General features: G+C 37.9%; 1 protein-coding gene across 2 annotated transcripts in view; it reads right to left on the minus strand.

Annotated features, from left to right (window-relative positions):
* Nucleotides 1–24,127, minus strand: part of ncanb (neurocan b) — a 93,575-nt gene that overhangs the window by 37,103 nt on the left and 32,345 nt on the right. For both annotated transcript variants that reach the window (XM_047810437.1, XM_047810436.1), the window contains exons 4-8: nt 23,779–23,953; nt 23,533–23,660; nt 20,391–20,684; nt 19,127–19,867; nt 13,363–14,418 (exon numbers count right to left, since the gene is read on the minus strand). In XM_047810437.1, coding sequence (XP_047666393.1) covers nt 13,363–14,418; nt 19,127–19,867; nt 20,391–20,684; nt 23,533–23,660; nt 23,779–23,953 — 2,394 coding nt within the window. The remainder of the gene's footprint in view (nt 1–13,362; nt 14,419–19,126; nt 19,868–20,390; nt 20,685–23,532; nt 23,661–23,778; nt 23,954–24,127) is intronic.

Raw genomic sequence — 24,127 nt, forward strand, 5'->3', positions numbered from 1 at the left:
TGATGTCATTTATCATCGACTGGGAAATTACATATACTTCTGGCAGATTCCAGAAATGGATGGAATGATTTACAGCAGCTTCTAATTGGCCAAATGTCAAAATTAGGACTTAATATTTCCATCGTTCTAAGTAAATTGTAGAGACTGTTGTGCAGAAAAAATCCTTATAGATCATTAGTTTATGAACTGATTGATTATGTATTATGCTGCTGTCACCTAATTGGTTGAAAAGGTAACTACATACATGTATAAAGGTATTCCTAATAAAAAAGTTGTATGTGATGGTACCTTAAGGTGCATTGGTCCTTAAAACTTATCACCACACTTTGAAGGTTCCCACTATAAAAGTTATGTGATTCACCCTTAAAAGCTTTTGATTCACAAGTCTGGTGTAGACCTGTTTTGGGATTCTTAACAGGGATTAAGTTGCATTTAGAAATAGTTCTACCCAACAGTAAAAGTGTTATCTCAATCCTAACATTATTTCCCTTTACAATATTCAGAACTGCTTTAAGGCCAGTGTGGTAATATGTGCACATTATAGTCTTTTGTCATATGGATCAATCAATCATTCATCCATTTCACAGTACATCACTTTGACTCACTCACAATATCCATTTTCACAGCAAAGGTGTTTAGCCATTTATTTTCAAATTGTTCTTTGGGGGAAGAGAATATCATTATAAGAGAAATTTAACAGATGAGCACACAGCTAGTGACACAAAGGTGCCCTGAGGACTTCAGTGAAATAAGCACCAACGCCTTTTATGAAGCAGCAAAGATATTCCCTCAAAAGGCAGCTGGCAAATTTGTATTCTAAGAGTAGGTCATAGCCATACTGCTGGTTCACTCTGCCCAGTTTAATGAGTCTTTCCCAGACCTGATCACACACTCCTTCACTCACATAATCATTCTTCTCACAGAGCATGACCACAGTGGCAGAGTTCAAGGGCTTCCTATCATTGTTATGATGAAATAGACTCTTCATTGCCTACTTGAGTGCATTTCTTTTTTTCCCCCAAAATCCTGTCAAATGGATAATTCTGTAAGTGGACAGATTGCTCTCAACATTAAGTGGGGTTTGGTGCAAGCTGCAGAGGAATAAGACATTGATTCAATTTTCAAACAATTAGTCATGACTTATTGCTTACAAATGAGATTGGGTTCGGTTCTCTAAGCAGTGGATGATGTGTAAAATACACATATAATCAATATTCCATTAATTAAAACACAAACTAGCTCACTGTATCCCATTAAATAAAATTAACCACGACTGAACCACAGCTCTCTTTTCAGATACAGATCAGTTGTTAATGAAGAGAAAAGCGATATACTGTATGAGTATCATCGTTTACTGTATCATGTAAGAATATTAAAAAAAAGAGAGAAAATAAATATAAATAGGTATAAAATGAAAAACACAGAAGGTAGCAAAGACAGGACGCTATAACAGCAGTGATTTCTGCTTTAGATCATTGGCTTATTAACTTCACAGTGTTCTTAAAATAATCCTGCTTCAACAATTATGCTGTTGTCCTTCATAAGTTCTGTGATTTGAACTAAGGAGCAAAAAGAAATTTCAGTGTATTGCCCATCACTGAATGAAACTTCCAGTAACACAATAATTTAGCTACATAACATTAACTTCAACATTCCCTGTCTATTTAACCAATGGGCATGTGGTAGTGGTTTAGGACTTTTACACTGATTAGATGTCTTACACACAGGCAACCTCAAAAAGCCCCTCTCTACAGACAGATCACATTTTTCCTACCAGCCTGAATCGTTTTCTGGTCTATAAGTGTGTCACATATGATTTAATAAATCACATTTTATACCACCCTCTCAAATCCCAGCACAGGAAGGTATATTTTCTAAGTAAACAGAAAGAATAACAAATGAGACTTTAGAATTTGACAAGTATCAAGTATCTCCTGACTTGCAGAACTTGATGCACTGATCTGATCTGTGGCTATGAGACTCAAAGTCATATTGGAAACATATTAATAAACTGCTGGTATCAATTGTTAAGACCAAACAGTGACATACATCTTGGCTAAAGATATTCATTTTAATGCATTCATATATATATATATATATATATATATATATATATATATATATATATATATATATATATATATATATATATATATATATAATTACACACATTTCATGTTACCACACATTTCTTTTGGCAAGTCTGCAAAATTAGGGCATCTACTTTGTTCATCTCAGAGGTCATTTGACAACAATTGTTTACAGACAAATGTATTTCAGGTTTAGTTTTCTATATCAGAATCCCAGCTGTTTACACCAATTTGCCTGTATTTAAACAGCTTAATTCTGGGAAACTTTTAAATGCTTCTGATTGGCTAATTGTCATAATTAGTTAATTGGGAGTGCACATGTAAAAAGGCTTTAGAGACACTGATTTTTGCTCTTTATATCATGGGGATTTCTAATCAACTCAGTCATATGTGCCTCTGTTTTGAATGCAGTGTCTGTGCAGTCCCAAGATTTTTCTATTTACATGAAACTGGTTGTACAGTCGAGTTGAAAAGAAAAAAAAAAAGTGTGTTGAGGCGAGAAGTTACACCATTTCTGTCTGTTGGAATAGAAAATAATTCTAGCAATTGTAAAAAGCTTGTCAATAGCTGCCAAAAGTGTTTGATTCATATTAAGGCAATATCACCAAATATAATAAAGTGTAAGTACATGTTTGACCCACTGAGAATCTAATATAGTAAATAAAGTTGAAATAAATTTGTCTCTTAGCTGTTAAAAGCTTGAAATAAAAAAAAAGATAAAAATAGCTTAAATAAAGTAGATACCCTAACTGATTTAACAAGGTAATGCACATGAAATTATATTGTATATTGTATGAAAATTTCACCTACACAGTGCAAAAATAACATAAATGCATCACTAATTCCACTAATTGCTATGGCACACATGGTGTGAACTCCTGATAGCTGCTACATCCTGCCAGACATATAATAAGGTTTCATAAGCAGGAAGCATTTGATGAATTTTTATTTGAAAGATTATTGTATCCCACAACTGAAAGTTTTGCTTTAATATACTGCAAAATGCTATTATTATCCTGTAACATTATACTTTATGCACAGACATTTTCAAAATTTAACTCACTTCGAAGCACAAAAAAGGCAGGCAAAAGCAGTGGTAGTGAAGAAAATTGGTGATAATTATGAATCATTTCTACAAAAGTGAATGCAAATGAAAATGAACTAACTGTGTATGGCAGTGTCCCAGTTGTACATGCATACTTTATTCTTGAATAAACATTTACTGTATAACAATCCAATAAATGTTGATAAGGATAAAAGAAGTATATGTCTGATCACAGCTGAAAAAAAACAACTGATCAGTAAAGAGTTTCTTTAGAAAAAAAAAACTATATTTCACAGCATACACTACAACAACAAAAAGTTCGAAGGACAAGACATACAAGTTTACAAGTGCACTAATATTAAATGTACCTAAAATGCTGAAAGAAATTCCTCCTAAAACACTTCCCCTTAATTCTCTTCACCAGCCTCATTGAGTCATCCATGCCATGTACTGATATAATTATTATAATTTTAACTTCACCACCTATATAACCCTATCATAAAACAGCGCTATTAATAATATAGTATATGAGACAGCTCCTCTTGTGTGTGCTGAGTGGAATGCAGCAGCTTTCATATCTCTACATGAAGGCAAAAAAACATTATTCAGACCTTTTGCTATTGTTATCATCTTGTGAGCCTTTGACAGTATGGTTAATGGAAGATGCTCCATATTGAAGATCTTGGTGTAGCTGCTCAAAGCATAGCTTAAAGCTACCCGGCATGTCAGTTCACCTCACCTCTCTCTTCCACTCATCCCTTCACCCCATCTTCCGCTAGGGTGAAAGCCTTTCCCGTGTGCTCTGAGTGCTTCACTCTCTGGCTGGTAATTACCAGAAAATAGTGTCTTAAGTGGGTTCAGGTCTATAGAGTGCTGTGAAGGCTGTCTGACTTGTCTGAATGTGCTTTAAAACACAGCTGCTCTGCCCAGTCATAACAGTGAGCGAGCGAGCTGACTTCATATCAAGTGCACTTCTGCTACAATATAATAACACATTGTGGTCACATGGTCGAATGCAAATTCGAAGACGCTTTAGAGGTTGTGCACACACAGACAGAGTTAATCATGATTCCAAATGAGAATAGAGGGGCAAAGACAAACAGCAGGAAATACTAGGACCACAGAGGAATCACAGATCTAGGGAACAAGCAGCAAATGACAGAAATAAACCAGGCTTTACAAACTATAAAGTAAACTATATGTGTGTGATTTATTGAGTCCATGGAACAGGTACAGGTGCAGGTGATATATATATAGTATATACTACATCTCTCTCTATATATATTAAGGTATAGAGAAGGAATAGACGAGAGAGATGTCAGCTCTGTTCATCACACATAATACAGCACCTGGTGCCACAGCAACAGTCAAATACTCCATTATACCTTTCTGGAATAGTATGCACAGAAGCACACATTGTGTTAAGCAGAACGGGGTAGCTTGTGATTTATCAATCATTTTGTTTTGACTCCCCATGCATTGAGAATTTTTCAGAATATAAACAGCAAAATGAGATGGTTAAAAATTTATAAAATGACTAGATAAAGCTGGTTTTACACTGTGTGATTTCAGCAGTGTTATACAATTATATGTGTGTGTGTGTGTGTGTGTGTGTGTGTGTGTGTGTGTGTGTTTTCTGTCCACTACCACATTTCATTTACATGTCATTAATGCTTCTACACTAGCTATCCTGAAAAATTCACACATACATATTCTTTCCTTCTCTTGGTGGCTTTCCATTGAGTGATGTAGCTGCACTTACACTCTCAGATGTACAGTAGATCATCTTTCTGACACTGCCTGAACTTCTGCCTACCCATTTTCTCCCTAATTTGGTCAGTTGTTACCCACCAGCTGGCTCTCATACGACAGGTACCAAGCAGGGAGAGTGAAGGCTAACACATGCGTTATCTGAGTACAGGAATCCAGCCAACCAGATCTTTTCGTGCTGCTGCTCATGCTGTGTCATATAGCAGCATTACACTCTCAGACAATGTTCTATCTGCCCTCATTGATATGCATGATTGGCTAGTGTCACTGTGACTGACAGGGTAAAGAGAGTACTCCATCCCTCGCACCCAAATACTAGGGAAAATTATGCTTTATGGTACTCATGGCTAAGAATGGTGTCTTTTTGTCTGCAACGGCTCTGAAATTTATACAGCACAATCCGGACTTAAAAGACACAGCACATAACACACTGCAAGTCATTCATTAATAATTAAAGCACACTCTACAGCATTTACAGACAGTATCTAGTGGACCACACACTAAAATGTGTAGGTGGTGCCATCAGTAAACAACAATAAACCGTCACAAGGTGTTATGATGTCTGACAGAGGAGAACTTGGCAGATCTGTCAGCTGAAAGCACAACATGTAAGCTTTCCTGTTAGGAGCAGAACTACCATACCACACATTCTGTATGATCAAAGACCATATGTAGGACTTTGCTGAGACATTGTAAGTGTTCACACTCACTTTCACACCTCGGGTGAGATCGTTATCTCCCCTGAATCTTGCTTTCAGCACCAGTGTGAAAAACTCAATAGACTCTGCAGGCTGTTGCACATAAAGAAAAGCTCAATCTTGTTCCGCTCGGTTACTCAATTTTTAAGCCAAGAGAGGTTAGGGGAAGGGCAGGAAGTCAAACTGCAGTTTTCAGCTTCAAATGTACTCTATTTTGAACCGTATTTGAATCGGTACTGTGCACACACCGGTGTGGATCCGTGACCTACCTTGAAGACAGGATCGATATTAAGTCCTGGGGCTCCTGAGTGGCAGAACTGGTTAAGCACCAGTCCTACCATCAGGCCATTAGGTTGAAGTGAAACAAATCCGATTTTCTGCTTTGTGAAACAGATCTGGTTTTTATTAAAGACATAAATGGCATACAAACTGATAACCTGAGCCCCTTTTTTATGTGGTTGAAGATTAGATGGCTATCTGCTACATGTCTATGCGACATGAATGAAAAAAGTCCAAACTGAAATCAAAAACCAATGGAGGACAGCAACAGCAGTGACTATTTAAGTGAAAGAATAGGGAAGACAAATCCAAAGACCCTCTGTTCTATGTGTGGGATGGATGAAGTTTCTCTCTCCGTTTATTAGAATATTTCTAGCCTTCTATACTTCTATACTTCTAACTTCTATACTTCATGTTCATACTGTAGGAGAATGCAGTTACTGCTGCAAATGCATTCAGCTGCACCAGGATGTTGTAGTTTGCATAATGTGGCTTGACTTTACTTGTTAGCCTTTATCCTCACTGAATTGTAGCTTTTGTGCGATATAAGAAGAACCAGCCATTGAGACAGAAATAGCAGAAAAGAGATTGGGGAAAAATGGATAAAATAAAGAATAACATATCCCACATCTCATGGAAGTTTAATTGCTCTTCTTGATACCAATCCTAAGGGGATATTTTTAATCAGGATTGAACCATTTTGTATGAGATCTCAAAACAACATCCATCAGCAGTTCTGCAATTAAACGTTTATTATTGGGTTTTAGTTTTTGGTTGTTGCTCTAAATGTCAAGACTAATAAAGATGCCCAGCATGAACATTTAACTTACTATAAATATAAAAGGGAAAACAAGCACTGATAAACCTATTGAGAGAACTCTAAAGCACTAAATATAATTTAAGATCACAACTTTAAATTTCACATAACCATCATGTGTATTTATGGATAACCCTGCAGTGATATTGACAATGCAAACATCTGCCGAGTTCTCTATCAAAACAAATGCTTCTCACAGTATATATGCTGTTAGCGGATTTTATAGGATTTGATATGGTGTGAATGATACATTTACGGTATTAAAATCAAAAGAGAGTAAATATGATGATGAATATCTGCTTACAATGTATTTATAAAATAAATACATTTATATTCTTAAGTGAGCAGAGGTATGTTCATAACCACTTGCAAGAAACAAGACATAACAGTGACTAAAAAAATAAGCATGCGAATGCATTTGAGCATAAACCTGAAAGAGCTGGATGTAGCAATAAAGAAAACAGTGCAGAAAATCAATAGCCTCCTCACATAGAATTCAAGCTCTAGTAGGCGTTTAGAAGCAGGAAAAAAAAAAACACCACCACCAACAAAATCCCGGAAAGCAGTTTATGTAAAGCTGTAAAGTCAAGCTAGATTTTCCCTTGCACTGGATTTAGCACACAGATTATATATTTATTGTGTATGACTAGGTGGCCATAAAGATTAGCTGGAAAGTTATAACTCAAAGGTTTTCCATTTTCCATCTGGAGCATTTATTTTCCTGCCAGTGCCGAGAGCACAGGATTCTGACTTCACACAAATTACTTTTCCTTTTGGACCAAAATATATGGGCACACTCAAATTTATTCTGCCCTTGCACGGATTTGCCGGGATTATGCCCGAAACAGCATACGCACACTTGTAAATGATGTTGTTTCCAAGCATAATTATTCCTTGACTTTATTTTTTCTACACACGTTTATATTTCCTATGCTTTACTCTTTAATTTCAATGCAACAGAAATCATTCACCAATTATTCTAATCAACTCATCAGCTCATTTGCAAAGAAAATTGACGAGAAGCCCCTGCTGCTCACATCGAAAATTTCTGTTTACAAAAATTTTAAGTTGGCAACATTACAAGATCTGCACACATTTGCTTTTCACAGACAGACACTTAGGGGCTATTTTTTGAAAAATATGAAAAATAACTAAAGATAATTAGTGCCACTTTAGTATCAAGCTGTGAGATCATAAAAGATGACAAGAGAAACAAGATTTCATTTTGCCTTTGACAGGGCAAAGCATCAAATCCAAACGATTGGTTTGAACAATTCCTTGGACCAGTGCTATGGCATATGTTGCCCTACCAAAAATAAATAAATAAATAAAAATAATCAAACTTGGAAAGAGGTAACAGATTGTTGGTGCTTCGAGTGATTGCAAATAGCTTGTAAAGTTAGTTTACTTCTGCTAATTCCAGAGAAATTAGTATGTAGACAAGCAAACATTTATATCATACAAACAATTTCATACTTTTTAGTGGATTACTTAATTTGGATTTATTATCTTAAGGAGCTTTTAAGGAGGTTTCTACTCACTTTTTTAAACACAATTCACACAATTTTAAAGCCTCTAACTCATTCTTATTTGTTTACATTATTGCTATTGTAACAAAGAACAACTAAGAATGAGAAAGAAACTGGAGTGCAGGAGTGTAAAGGGTTTCATAAGTGAACAGGGTGAATTTGAGTGTATGCACAAGCTAGGAGAGCAACTTTGTGTGAAAACAGTGTAAGTGTGATTGTATGAATAAAATGTGGATTTGGACATAGGATTCAAACTTACAACCTTCCAAACGGTAGTCCAACACCTCAGCCACAAGTCTACTGTACCACATCCCTACAGTATGTAGCACATAAACAAACAAACAGGTGCATGAGCAGCCAGCATAGATTCTTTTTACATTAGAACAAAAGGAAACCATGTGAGAGCCAAATGAATACTGTTCTCAGGTGACGGATTAAGCCACCTTGTTCCTGACAGTTGCCAGTAAAATAAAGCGATACCTATCAGCTACTCCTGGGGAAAAGCCACAGACAGAAACTGAATTAGAGTCTGGTGTATGTTTAATTAACTTGACTTAATAAAAAGCTGAAACAAAGTCAAATTCTGAGCTGGACCTGGATGCAGTAGAAGTGCACAGTATTATGTGAATTTCCTTCTGGTATTAAGAATGTATGAAAGAAATACTGAGTATACAATAGTAATTGTTTTTTAAAAAATGTCTTGATTATTGTTCCATGTCTCGATTATTCCATCCTATTTTGAACAGATTGTGTTATTTTGATTGTACAACAGTGATTTGCCAACAAATATATATAGGCAAGGCAAGGCAAGTTTATTTGTATAGCACATTTCATACACAGAGGTCATTCAAAGTGCTTTACATAGAAATTAGAAAACAGTTTATAAAAGAGAAAAAGAAATATATATGAAAAATAAGAAACACGATAAAATCATAACAAAAATAAATAACAATTAAAGAAAATAAATGTGATTTTAATAAAAACAGTTTAAAATATGTAAAAAAGAATAAAACAGGAGTAAAAGTGATTTGGCTAAAAAGTGCAGTCAGTGTGAAGCAGCACAGCGCTCACTCAGTAAATGCAGAGTTAAACAGATGTGTTTTTAATCTTGATTTAAAAGTGTCTACTGTTGAAGCACATCTGATCTCTTCTGGAAGCTGATTCCAGCTATAGGTGGCGTAATAAATAAATGCTGACGCACCTTGTTTTGAGTGAACCCTTGGTATCTCTAACTGACCTGATCCTAATGATCTGAGTAGTCTGCTTGGTTTATATTCAATTAGCATATCTGTAATGTATTTCGGTCCTAAGCCATGAAGTGATTTATAAACCAGTAACAATACTTTAAAATCTATTCTAAATGTAACTGGAAGCCAGTGTAAGGACCTGAGGACTGGAGTGATGTGCTCAGATGTTTTGGTTCTGGTCAGAATTCTGGCAGCAGCGTTCTGTATGAGCTGCAGCTGTCTAATGGTCTTTATGGGGATCCCAGTAAGGAGTCCATTCCAATAATCCACCCTGCTGGTGATGAAAGCATGAACAAGTTTTTCTAAGTCCTGTCTTGAGACAAAACATCTAATTCTGGCTATATTTCTGAGATGGTAGTAAGCTGATTTGCTTATCGCTTTCACATGACTACTGAAATTAAGGTCAGACTCTAAAATTACACCAAGATTTCTGACTTTATTTTGTGTCTTTAGACCCCTAGAGTCAATGTGTGCGTTAACCTTGAGAGTTTCATCTTTATTTCCGAATACAATGACTTCGGTTTTGTCTTTGTTTAACTGGAGGAAGTTTTGACGCGTCCAACTGTTAATTTCATCAATGCACTTACATAGAGAGTCAATGGGGCTGTAGTCATTAGGGGACAGGGCTAAGTATATCTGGGTGTCATCTGCATAGCTGTGGTAAGCAATTTGGTTCTTTTTCATTATTTGACCAATTGGGAGCATATACAAATTAAAGAGAAGCGGTGCAAGAATTGAGCCCTGTGGGACTCCACATGTCATGGATGTCCACTCAGATTTATGGTTACCTATGTTCACATAGTAACCTCTCCCTTTTAGGTATGATTTAAACCATTAGAGGACCATCCCAGAAAGCCCTACCCAGTTTTCCAGTCTATGTAAGAGTATGGTGTGATTTACCGTGTCAAAGGCAGCACTAAGATCTATAATGATCTAAACAAGATCTATAATCTATAAGCAAGCTATAATGTTGTGGAATGTCTAGATGAAAAGTTAACTCCTGTTATCGCTTACTTAACTAAAGCTTTAAAGACTCATTGCCTTTACAGTCATTTTTTTTTCTCCCTGTTGAAGCAAATACAACTAAAACCTTCAGCAGGTCATATTACAGAGAAACAGCAAAACAAAGCCCTAACACTGGAGACTCTTTCCATAAAAATGACAGTAATGTCTCCTAAAAGAAAACGTCACCATATCAACATTTTAAAATGTTTTTCGTTAACGTGTTTATTATTAGATTAGCTTAGATTATGTTGAGCAGTTGGTGTTACAAGTCCATGTAAATTAGCTAGAAGAGCTGTCAGACCTTCAGTAATTTAGAAACACTGCACACTTTTATGATTCATGAAATCATCATTGCTATGGTATAACACTGAACACTGATTTATCCTATTCTCTATTTTAAGTGATTGACACCTTTAACTAATCATACTCATTTCTCCTCAGAGGCATGCATATAGATAGATAGATAGATAGATAGATAGATAGATAGATAGATAGATAGATAGATAGATAGATAGATAGATAGATAGATAGATAGATAGATAGAGGGAAAAAGAGAGAGAGAGCGAGAGAGAGAGACAAAGAGAGAGAGAGCGCGAGAGAGACAGAGAGACAAAGAGATAGAAAGCGAGAGAGAAAGCGAGAGAGACAAAGAGAGAGAGAAAGAGAGAGTGAGAGAGAGAGAGTGAGAGAGAGAGAGACAACAAGAGAGAGAGAGCGAGAGCAAGAGAGACAAAAAGAGAGAGCGCGAGAGAGACAGAGAGACAAAGAAACAAAGAGAGAGGAAAGCGAGAGAGAAAGTGAGAGAGACAAAGAGAGAGAGAAAGAGAGAGTGAGAGAGAGAGAGTGAGAGAGAGACAACAAGAGAGAGAGAGCAAGAGAGACAAAAAGAGAGAGAGCGTGAGAGAGACAGAGAGACAAAGAGAGAGAGAGAGAGAGAGAGAGAGCAAGAGAGAGACAAAGAGAGAGAGAGAGCGAGAGAGAGAGAGACAAAGAGAGAGAGAAAGAGAGCAAGAGAGAGAGAGAGAGAGAGAGAGAGAGAGAGAGAGAGAGAGAGAGAGAGAGAGAGACTGAGCTGCTTTTGAATAGAATTAAACCATAGCAAAAATCCTGCAGTGAAAATATCAACAAATGTGATAAAACTGATTTCAATAAAAACTTTCCAGTCTATTACTTTCCTAAAGATTTATGCCATAGCTGCCATAGCACTGTTGAATCAGAGAATCAGAGGCTGTTGGCTAGGTATGTAAACGACAGGTTTATATTAAAATGCTTGTGCTTACATTATAATTTTTTCAACATTTTTTGTACTAACAAATCATTCAAAACTTACTTGTATGCTAGATGTTCCACATAATATAAGCCTTATAATAAACACATGAACGAAAGATGTTGTAATTTCACAGAGGTAAAGACAGAAGGTCTGATACTGTGCCATTTATTATTGTACTGTAACCTTCATGGAAGGAATCTCCTGTATGAGGGTTTTATAGCATCCAGTACGGGATTCTTGGTAATGTAAGTCGTACTTTTTTGTTATTACCTTCAAGGGTAGAAAAAAGAGCGGTTGGTGAATGAACAAGTGAAAAACACAATTTTCTCATGGCTGTCGAATATCAATAAGTGGTTAAAAAAAACTACAATGATAATTAATAATGCTGTCCAATTGCTGCAAGATATCTGTCGTATAAGAAAAATACCACACTTTGGGACGTGCTTTTATTGGAAAATAATCAACGTCAGGATTGATACAGTACCAACTCAGTGTGGCAGTGTGTGTGTGTGTGTGTGTGTGTGTGTGTGTGTGTGTGTTTGTTACACATGTCCTATAGGCACACAACCTAAATACACTATTACTCTATCTACAGTACACCTGTAGAGTCCTTGTTATGCTCCTAGCTAATATGTTTTTGTGGGAGAATCCTCTATCCAGTATGTTCTGACTGTGAATCTTTGCATACATCTATCTATGAATATTGATTGACCTTTGAATGTTCACATAGATCCTGATCACATCAGTGAGCTTGTCAGAATGGCACATGTGAGACACAGCACCTCTTTATCCTATCACACGATGATGCCTATTTCCAATTAAGAGCTGACAGGTACTGCGCTGCTGTTATGACTGTCATGAAAGCAGCCATTTTTCAAAAATACCCTTCTGTGATGCCTAAAAGGCCTCTTGGGAGATAGCTTAAGTCTCTCCAACAGCAGATCATTGATTAAAAAGGCCAATGAACTTCCACCTGCGCTGCAGGAAAAAAAGGAGACGATCTAGGCTCTCCCCACTTTACTCAAAGCATCCGGCTGTTTGCATTCATTCCTTTACTTGTCAGGTCCTTTTTTAGTCAACTGGAGTGTCAACTGTTTTCTCTAATGTACAGCCAGGCTAAAGGGAGCAATGATGAATACAGGATGAGACTGATTCTTTTCAGCTGTCAGCGGTGCTAAAAATAACGTCATTGCACAAGATGAATTTTACCAGTGCCCACCGCAATACCCATTGCAGTGTAACAATATTAGGAGGAAAATTGGAAAAAGGTCTTAAAACACGTACACATGTCCGTAAATGACAGAACTTAAATACTGCACACATCTACTGGCTTCAGTCAGCAGTGATTTGTCAAGGCCTAAGATCTTTGCCTTAGCCAGCTTCGCTAATTCCACTTCGTCTGACCTAATTAGATTGCTAGTGCTGCTTCAGTCCAGTGTCATGCTCCTTCTTTGTTTACATTTATACCTGATGTTGCAAAGAGTGAGAAAGAGAAGGTAAAAACAGGGAACAGGCGAGGCATGACAAATGATGCTTTCGTGGTGCTCAACAAAGAATAATTGAATCATAACAGTATCCCACAAGCTTCACAAACAATGTAAAAGAAACTCACCCGATGAAGGTGCAGAGTTGTTTTCATAGTCGACTCCAGTTTTGCTTGTGTTATCTCCACTTGTGCTTCCTGTGGTAGGAGCTGGTTTACTCTCTGTCTGTTGGGATGTTTCCTCCGCATGTGTGGTCAGTATAACCGTGTTACTCGTAGTCTCAAGTCTTACATCAGTCACTGTAGACACATGTGTCTGTGGTTCTTGAGTTTCTTCTTGAACCACTGGTACCCAAGTAACAGATATTGTAGGATCTGTAGCGGACACAATATTTCCAGAAGTGCTTGTGTCTGTATTTTGAATATGACTGTTAATGGTTGTCATGGTACTGGTACCTGGCATTTGGTCAGTTGTACTTGAAGCTTTTGTGGTGAGTTCTGAAGTGATTGCCACATCAGTATAAAGGGTTTCGGATGCACTGGGTGTGTTTGGGTTCATTTTCTTCTTGACCAAAGGCACTTTCATCGTTTTAAAGGGAATGCTCCCAGATTTTTCTGTAGTATGATGCATGTAGAGGATCTCCCCCCTGGCCTCCTCAGGACCCATGGTGTCTTTGGAGACACTGGGACTGTGAGAAGGCTGTCTAGATGGTAGAGGTAGGAGCTCCCACTGTACTGTCGTTTGTATGAGAACATTTTGTACTTCAGAGGCCTCCGGAGTACCCTGTTTTGTTGGACTGCTGATGATAAATAATTCATTTCCTCCACTCACCTCAGTATCGTTCTCCTCTTCTGAAATCCCTGTTTGTGGAGAGGACTGTGATGTAGACAACTTTGGCAGTGAGTAACTCTCTTCAATATGATCCTTGCCTTCCCCAGAATAGTTCTCATGGTTGTCCCCGATGACTGGGATGGTCATGATCTCCATTGCCTCTTGTTTAGTTTCAACAGGTCCACTGGTCTGGGTTGTAAGGATCCCATTACTGCTTGGAGTAGCGTATACACTTAGAGACTGGAGTGCCCATTCCTGCCCCACTCGCATGGAGCCAAAACTGCTTCTGGAGCCCAAGAGACTCGTTGCAGCTGTGGGATTCATCACCTTCATCCGTCCTGTTGCAATTAGTCCTGCAGGAACAACACCATACTGCAATTAACATTGTTAGAAAGAAGAGATTGCTTTAAATGTGTGTTTAATTAGCAGCCAAACATGCTGCACCACCAAAACAGCAGCTATTAACTTTATTGCATGCAGCCATGCAAACTACACTCATTATCATATTCATCAGACCCCTTCAAATATCCTGACAGCCCTATACTTTAGGTTCTTGTGGTATGCATTAAAAATACACAGGCATATTTCAACAAGACTTGCCTGTCATTTAAATGGAAATATTTGCACCAAGTTGATTTTTGCAGCAGCAATACATTCACAACAATTTCTCTGACTTTGTTCTTAATTAAGTATAATTCATACTTTAAAATGTAATATCTCATTGTTGTTTGCAGGTACAATAATATCTCCCTGAACAGCATTACCTTTCAGGGGCTTGTGTGCACACACTGTTCTCTCTCTCTCTGTGTGTGTGTGTGTGTGTGTGTGTGTGTGTGTGTGTGTGTGTGTGTGTGTGTGTGTGTGTGTGTGTGTGTGTGTGTGACAGACTTAAATAAAATTGTTGAGATACCAGTACATTATACTTACAATATTTTTTCAACAAGACAGCATAAAGCAATTCTTTATTAAAAAACATTAAAATAAATATGACGATATGTGTACAAAGGGGACATTTTTTCTTTTCAGAGTCGATAAAGCAGGATTTAATTTAACAAACCACAAGTCATTCAGTGTCATACTGTGCCATGATTGGTGTCATTTTTACTGTCTCCATTGTGTTTAGTACAGCCCTAAAACACTGCTCTCAGATACAAAAAAATAATGCATGTTCATAAATATGTCCATTATTTACTGCAAATTAAGACTGCATGGATAACTTGGCACACTAGGTAACATGAGCTGCCCTGAGGGCAACATGCTGTGGGAACACCTCATTAAGAGATATTCACACCACATAGTCTGTGATCCTGATAAAATATTTAATCAATAATGAATTATTCAGTACTCTGTGGTTACAGCGTCACATAATTGTAGGGCAATTTACATGGCCAAGTAGCTGTCCACTTAATGAGTTGAAGAATAAATTAACTTCAATCATACATATGAAAGGAGATTATACGTTCATCTGACTTCTAAAGCAGTCGTATGGTCAATTTACCTTTATCAGTAGGGAAAAGGATGGAAGAAAGCAACATATAAAGTAAAGGCGTAAATAATTACCCTCATTGTCTCAACATATATTCGGTGGCATGCTTAATGAAGCTGAAATTGTCATGTTTTTCAAAATAAAAATTCAAGGAACCTTTTTTTTTTTATTACATTTCATTAGAAGATTACATTGCAAATCATTCACTTAGATCTTAAATTAATAGAAGGTGTAACTGTTTTTTAGTAATTATATATATATACACATTTTACAGTATTTTTGTAATCACTTGAATATGGTTATGTGCAACATATATTTAGCACAATGCTCCAATCTAAAATAGTATAAATAATAGATGTTTATATACGTTATCTTAGCTATGTTAATTAGTTCAGTACCACTATCCGAGGACTGTTAGCTCATTGGGTTAGCTCTTTTGTTAGGATCTGGTTTGTTTCTCTGTTTATGTCTTGTTGTCTTATTGTCTTGTTGAAGTCAAAGCTAATGACAACAGTTCTAATTCTATAATAATAATTTTTGGCATATACTCTCATGAGTCATGTGGTTTCCCTGGAGTTTTAAGTGCCTAATTATGCGACCTGCTTCTCACTGCATGACACAACCTGATAAAATTCATTACCTACTAATAATTCTTCTCCTGTTGACTTGGCATGAGTTCTAAGTCATAATTTGACTTATCAGTATAAAAGTGTTGCTTTCATTACTTAAACATAAATATTCCCTCTTGAGTAGCCATCATATACTGTATGAGCTGTCTCCATCTGAGCTTAATAGCACACCAGAGTTCTGGTACTAAACAAATGAATTAATTTATTCCTTGTGACTAGATGATCCAGTTAATGAAGCACATTTTAGAACATTTTAACAAAAGTGTGATTTGGCTATAGATAGTCTATAACAGTGTCAGAATGCATTCTTAATATTAGGCTTTGCTTATTCCTTTTGCTGTCATTTGTAGTAATGAACATCTGTCAGATATCCGTGCATGCGTCTTTCGGTCATAGTGCTGGAATTTTTTTAATGCTTCATGTTATTTTCATTAAATATGATTGAGGTAGATCTATACAGTATGGTTCATGAGGTGTTTTTTTCTTTCCTAATGCTTGTATATAATATTCGTTATTTGACATGGAACTCTTGTTTAACAATGTAAAATAAGTACAGCAAAATCTAAACACATGGAAGCTAGTTTTACTTGCTATTTTTTTATGCAGCGCTAAATATAGATTTTTTTGCCTTACAACTCCAGGGTTGGGGATTTGATTTGTGTGTGAAATATGCATGTTCTACCCACAGGGGTTTCCTCCAGGTAGTCTGGTTTCCTCCCCAATTCCAAAGCCTTGCATTGTAGGCTGACTGGCATCTTTGTTGGTGTGTGTGTGTGTTTGTGTGTGTGTGTGCATGATTGTGCCCTGCGATAGACTGGCATCCTCTTCATAGTCTACTGTGTCTCCTGTTTCTCCAGGCTCCAGGTTTCCAACTACCAAGTAGGATAAGAGTTGTAGAGAATGGATGGAATGAATTGCCCTACAGATGTGTCTTTTATTCTAAGAATAAAATGTTGTCTCCTTTTGACCTTTTTGTTTAGACCCCATAGACAGACGTGATAACAAGCAGCTCAGTCTCAGTAAGTGAAGTTTAAACTGTCCATTGTCTCTATTGAATTAAATGCAAAACTATACAAAAGATGAAAGTCAGGCCCAGTGAAGGATGAAATAGCCACCAAAGCCCAATTTGCTTAAATGGCCCTTGCCTGAGAGAAAGCCAACTGAAGTAGCTTTCCCTGCAAACAATGTTTCAAAGCATTTCTGGCACTTCTTCACACAGTGTATATGAATTTATGTGTGTTTATACGCTCACACACACTTATATAAAGCCGTATAACTCACATTCTCATTGGAAGAGACCCAGTATGCTCTGGCTGAACTGATGGTTTGGCTATGGTACATTAATTATATTCGGGTGTAAATAATTCATGTTGACTAAAGCTAAATTCTTACCCGGAATTAAATTTTAATGCTCCCCATAGAATATAGCTTGCAGGAGAAGGATAGCTGCATTGATGCTGCCTCAAGTGGGAATTCTGTCCCAAAATATTTTACCAATCACAGCTTAATGCTGGAAGCCATTAGTTTTCATGACACAAGATGATTTGTATATATAATGTAAAAAAGGGAATGCAGAATCACAGTGATAATGTAACCTCTTTAGCCCCTCCGCTTCTCCCCACATCTCTGAGAAGAAACTGATGAGTCTAAGAAGTATACTCTATTCTGTCTGCCTGGACCACATGCAGTTTTTGGATGCTACACATCCCTAATTTACTATTTACCCTAATAATGTCCAAACATACAAAATAGTGAACTACCTTCATCATCATCAAGCTTCATTTAGTCTCTGTGCAAAATGTTTGCCATACTATACTGTATGCAAAGAATATAACTACAGCAAATGAGATGAGGGAAGCTAAGCAGATGAACAGAACTTGTGAAATGTTGAACAGAAGTTGAAAAATGAGATATGCTATATGTGTGCTCTCTTGAGAGTATCATCTGCTTGCTTTGCTCAATTCCATTCCTTTTTTTGCACTGTTTCGCTCGCCTGAACATCCTAAAATGAGGACTCTGGGAAGACCCAGTAAAAACCAGGAAAAGAAATGCTGTACATGTATTGTTATGCATAACAGCATACTGTTTTAACTATTAGTGCAGGGAGGTTTGTATGTTGTATTTGAATGACCTACTTGGAATGGAAATGGTCTGTTTGTACATTCTGGAAACATGCAGGTGAGCAGAAAGTAAGAAATTCTCAGGTCTTACAAGTGGCACAACAACAAAAAGTCCAAGAAAGAAAAAACTGCCTGAACTCTCTGGGTGGAAGAAATGACACACCTCTCACCACACCTTGGTTACAATAATAACTCATGGGAGTTTGCATGTTTGTGTATTAAGAAGAAGATGGATATTACTTTCCTCTAAGTGTGTTTGGCTGGCTACACAGTAGACAATGTTTTGAGCAATTTTGGGTCAGATAGTGATAGTGGGGGCATGGACTGATTTGAGACTTGTTGGAACCGATTATTTGTCTAAATAAGTGTCTGGTGTCAATGTGATTATTTTACTGCTCCTGATCAAATTGGAACAGAAACGTTTAATATTTAGAATTCCTGATCAGGGAAGGCTCAGACGGAATACCCACAATAGCTAATAAGATCGAGCAGCCCTGAAATAGACACCAAGTCTGTGAAATTGCCAATGTGAAATCGGTACTACAAATAGCATATGTGTGGTCTCCTGGTGCAGTCAAATTGTCTAGAAAATTTGAAAAATTTGAAGATTTGAAAATCTTCTAGTGTGTGACTAGCCTTACACTGCCCTGTGATCCAGCAGTTTGAAAAGACAGAAAAGGCACACCCTACGAGAGAAAATAAAAGAAAACTCCAAAAAGAACTTCTAATTAATAAACGTTAAAATCATGTACAATACCATGACCACCTTAGCCCAATGTTAACAGTACAACATATGCTGACTTTATACATCATACAGTATTTGTACCTCTGTATGCTGTTGGTTGTGAAACTGAAGGTTCAGGGTGTAGTTTGCTAGGATTCTTCAGCTCAGTTACTGGTACTGAGAGAACCATCTCTTTCTCCTGCTCTAAAAGTCCTTCCTCTGAATATAGTGTGGATGGAGTAGTTGGCATACTCTCAGGCTCCAAGATTGCATTATCAATACTTCCTTTTGTCCCTCTAAGCTCACCCCCTGGCTTCACCCTGGTTGTCTGGAATTCTTCTGATGTCTCCTTCAATACACTTGACACCATTGAAGGGGCAACTGTCTCTCCATTGCCTTTCCAGTATTTCCAGGGCCTCATGATGGATTCAACAAAGTTAAAGAGCATGTTGTTGCTAGTTTGAGTCTCTGTGGGTGAGGACGCTGTGGTCACTGAGGGCTCAAGAGACAGTCTATGGTCCTCAGTCACTTCTCTTTCATCAGATTCCTCTCTTGCTGAACCCCCATTGAGCTCCAGGACATGCAGAGGCTGATCATTGGACACAGGTATTTCCTGACCCACTGGCATCTCTTTAGACCTGAGATGGATTACTACATGCTCTCCTGATATTTCAGAGGACTCGTTGTCTGCAATAGAATTAAAATCTTCCTTATCCAGATCTACCAGTCCAGTCCAGGTGGAAGGGTGAGGAAAGCCTCCATTCTGCTGGAGTTGTTCCCAGTCACCTGTGGAGTTTGAGCTTGAAGAAGTCTGCACAAGTGCCATTGCTTCTGGCTGATTCTCTGCAATACACAAAGAGAAATAAGATCTAATCACCACTATCTTTGTTGGCTTTTCTTGGCTTGAAAAAAAGTGGCATGCTGAAAAACAAACAAAATGACTAAAATAAATATCCAAAATAAAAAAAAGCAAAACTACAAAGTTAAATTTTAGACTGAAGCAGCCTGCATAAAATAATGTAAACAAAGAAAAAAGAAAAAAGCCAATTTAATGTGCATGTCACATTAAATATTTGGTCTATTGCCTGTGCTGAAATTGGTAATCTGATTCAAACTGAGTCCAATTTAATAGGAACACCTGCACACCAGTTAATTTATACAATCAGCCAATAATGTAGCAGTAGCACAATGCATATACTGTACAGGTCAAGAGCTTTAATACAGGAGATCCTAATAAGTATGCAATGATTGTATTATTATAATAACTTGCGTATGTTGTGAGTGAATTCTATTTATATCTCTCTATCTCTCCAAGGGGAATCATAATAATTAGAATAACAAGTCGCTCGTTCAACTTGCAGCATACCTCTGTAGCAGTAGGCATCAAAGAGGCTGGCACTGTCAGGAAATCCAGTGCGGTTAGGGTTATGGTAGAGGGTGCGTACTCCTGGCTCATCGCCTCCACAATTGCGTCGTGGTTGATTGATGGGGTAGCGAACACTGCCGTCAGCCAGCCAGCCTGGGTCACAGCGGTCCAGTCCAGCCTGCCAAGCCAAGTAAAGCTGCCCCACTGTGGCTAGCTGAGCGCCTAATGTGTGACAGTGAGTGGAAGCTGTGGACAGACTCAACTTATCTGGTATGCTGGTATGGAACACTTCACCTGAAACAGAGAGGAGAGGAAGAGCAAAGAGTCACTATCGGTTATAAAGAAATAAAGAAAAAAGAGAAGAAGGGATTGATGGGACATCAGCATAAAAAATGGAATCTGTCCTTGGGGTAAAATTTGAATCACAATATTTTCCAGTGAAAAATTAAATTTTTGATATGATATTTTTAGACATTAATCAGCATTTAAAAAAAATCTCAGTGATAAATGACCAAGAAAAAAAAGTCTTTAAGGAATATAATGGTTTTAATATTATTTCAAGTGTTAAAATGGATCTAATAAAAAATTATGATGTAACAAAGTTAAATGATATCAGTACCTTTTTGTATCTGTAATGTAAAAATGACAACCTTCAATACTATTGAAAACCAAACTGATATGTTTCACATAAAAATATAAAAAAAATAAAAACAACAGAGTAACATAATTGCACCCCACTGAGATACAGGACCCTTTGGTTTTATTATAACACACGGTCTGTTGGGATAAGTCTGTAAGCTTGGCACATCTTTACTTGGAAATTTTTTTTGAAGTCTTCTTTGCAAGAACGTTCCAAATCTGTCAAATAGCAAGGGCATCTCCTGTGCATGGCCCTCTTCACCACCACACAGATTTTATATCAGGTTCCTGGCTCTGACTGGGCCATTCCAACACATTAATCTTTTTTTGCTGAAGCCATTTTTTTGTTTGGATGTGTGCTTCGGATCATTGTCATGCTGAAAGGTGAAAGCCATCTTCATCCTCAGCTTCATAGCAGATGCCAGAATGCTTTTTGCCAAAATACACAAGTACCGTATTTTCCGCACTATAAAGCGCACCGGATTATAAGGCGCAGTCTCAGGGTGCTTTCACACCTATAGTCCGGTTCATTTGGTCCGGACCAAAAGCAAAAAATTATACATTGCATCATTTTTAGCAGTTTTGGTTTCTTTTCACACCACACTGATCGTTCTGTTCCGCACCAGTTGAAACGAACCAAAATGCAGTCATGTGATAACATCCACATCACTCATTGGCCACATGTCTTTGAACGTATTTCCTAAACTGCTTCTCGATTGGTCAGAATAAACGTGCGGGAAATTTGAACGAAACTCCGGAAGTAAACAAAAAGAGGAAAATACAGCATACAGTACACCATGGAGAGACGACTGCGCGCTGCGATTATGTTTGTGGTTGTAATCTACTACATTGCTTGTATACAGCATTCTATGCAACGTCGTAATTTTCAGAATGAAGCGCGGATTCGGCTTGAAAATATCATTTTAATGCACTGCAAACGGCGAAGACGCATCGCAAGACACTTCAGGAGGCGGCGAGCATTACTTTTGCGAAACTGTGACATGCTTATCTTCCGAAAATATTGCCAACGACCCACTATGGCAGCTGGTTTAGTCCAAAATGCGCAATACTTTTTGCAGTTAGGTCTATTCGATCTCGGACTGTGTTCTCACCACAAACGAACCGTACCAGAGTTTGTTTGAAAGCGTACCGAGACCACCTCTTCAAGGAGGTCTCGGTACGCTTGTTTGGTCCACTTTTGGTGCGCACCAGAGTTCGATTGCTGTATTCTCACCTGCCCAAAACGTACCGCACCAAATGTGCAATCGAACTCTGGTACGATTCAACCGAACTAAACAAGGCAGGTGTGAAAGCACCCTCAATTACCGGGTCTATTTCTGTACTTAACCCATACATAAGGCGCACTGTATTATAAGGCGCATGCTAAAACATACGGTCTACAAAAAAAGGTAACGGAAGCAAAACAGTGAGTTTAGTTGAACTTTATTCTACTATTGATGTTGAATTCTTTCAGCTGCTCTATTCCCATTTACAACCGTGTAACTGATAGCCTGTAGTTTGAATTGTGCCTCGTAAGCATGTCTCTTCACTGGTGCCATTTTGGGGGTCCTTAGACAAACGAATGTTGTTTTCTTCTTCTTCTTCTGACTTTTTATTTGCGGATGACAAACCAACTTAAGGTGCATTTACCGCCACCTACTGGACTGGAGTGTGGAGCGCATAATGGTTAGGAAGAAACAAATGTTGTTTTGCAACATACCGGTAGTTATACCTAGGAGTTAAGCGTACGTATTGTACGTATTACGTAATGTTCTCTGATTGGTTTATCGCTGCCAGCGTACGTAGTGTATGTATTACGTCCCTGTGTCAGCGGGAAATGGTCGGACAATCAGTCAAGCAGAGCGCTTACCAAAGTCGCACAACATTTTTACAGATTTTTGGAACTCGGTGCACACACAAGGTGCACCGGATTATTAGGCGCACGGCCGATTTTTGAGAAAATTTAAGGCTCTTAGGTGCACCTTATAGTGCAGAAAATACTGTACAGGGAGCTGTTCATAATTCTCTCCTCTGTCAATAAAAAAGTGTGTAGAATTTTTATATCCATTGTATATGCTTTCAGGTCTAAGTGAAGACAAAATATTTTGACACAATTTACATGGACACATTAGGCTCTTAATCAAAGTTTATCCTCTAAATAGTCAATTAAAGTTTTTATAATTTAATTTGATATTATTCAGCTTAGAGATTTGTACTGTAGCAAGTATTTTCTGGTGGAAAAAAAATCCATGGATCATACAGTCTATGCACCTGTGAGTAGGACAATCTTGTTCAAATGTACCCATTCAGGCATGAATGGTGGAGCAGAGCAGAAAAGATGGTGACCTAGTTTGACGCACAGTACAAGCAGCTGGGACAGAAGCAGGTGCATGAAACGTGTGTGTCTGGGTCATGACTCACATTTGTTCCTCAGAGAAGAGACTTAAAGAAATAGTTTACAAAGATTGAGCATGACTAAACTACCCCTGATCACCACTCATACCTCTGAGGCTCTCCGCAAAGCAATACACATCAAACAGCTCATCAGTGTCACGATTGCCATAGTTTCTCACACCAGGTGAGTCTTCCCGGTCTCCAAAGCAGCCAGGTCGTGGAGATTGGATGGGATACCTGTAGAGAGGGCCAAATAAAATAAGAGAACTTCCAATTGAAAGAAACATCAAGAGACAATAATGAGAAATCAGTGTTACTGTATGGAAGTGACAGTTTAATCATCTCTTAACCTCACCTCACAGTCTGGTCAGAGAGCCAGCCTGCATCACAGTTATCATAACCATCATCAAAAGTAGACTGCAGCTGCCCAGGTGTTGCGATCACTGCAGAGTTTTTTACACATGCCTGCTTAGCATCAACGAATGACAAGGCATAGCGGTCGTGAGGGGCTCGGTAGTGGAACACCGTACCTGTGAAGGTCATATATTGAAAATAAAAAAAAATGTCTCAAAGTGTATGCCATCCTGTAAAAATAAAACAAGAAAAGAAAGAACAAATATTGTGAAGAATGAAGTGTGAGCCAGGCCTCCTGTTGACTATGTGCTGACCTGGCAGCGGATGGGCTTCCACTCTGCTGTGCAGAG

Source organism: Tachysurus fulvidraco, chromosome 2, assembly GCF_022655615.1.
Source record: "Tachysurus fulvidraco isolate hzauxx_2018 chromosome 2, HZAU_PFXX_2.0, whole genome shotgun sequence".
Taxonomy (NCBI): Eukaryota; Metazoa; Chordata; class Actinopteri; order Siluriformes; family Bagridae; genus Tachysurus; species Tachysurus fulvidraco.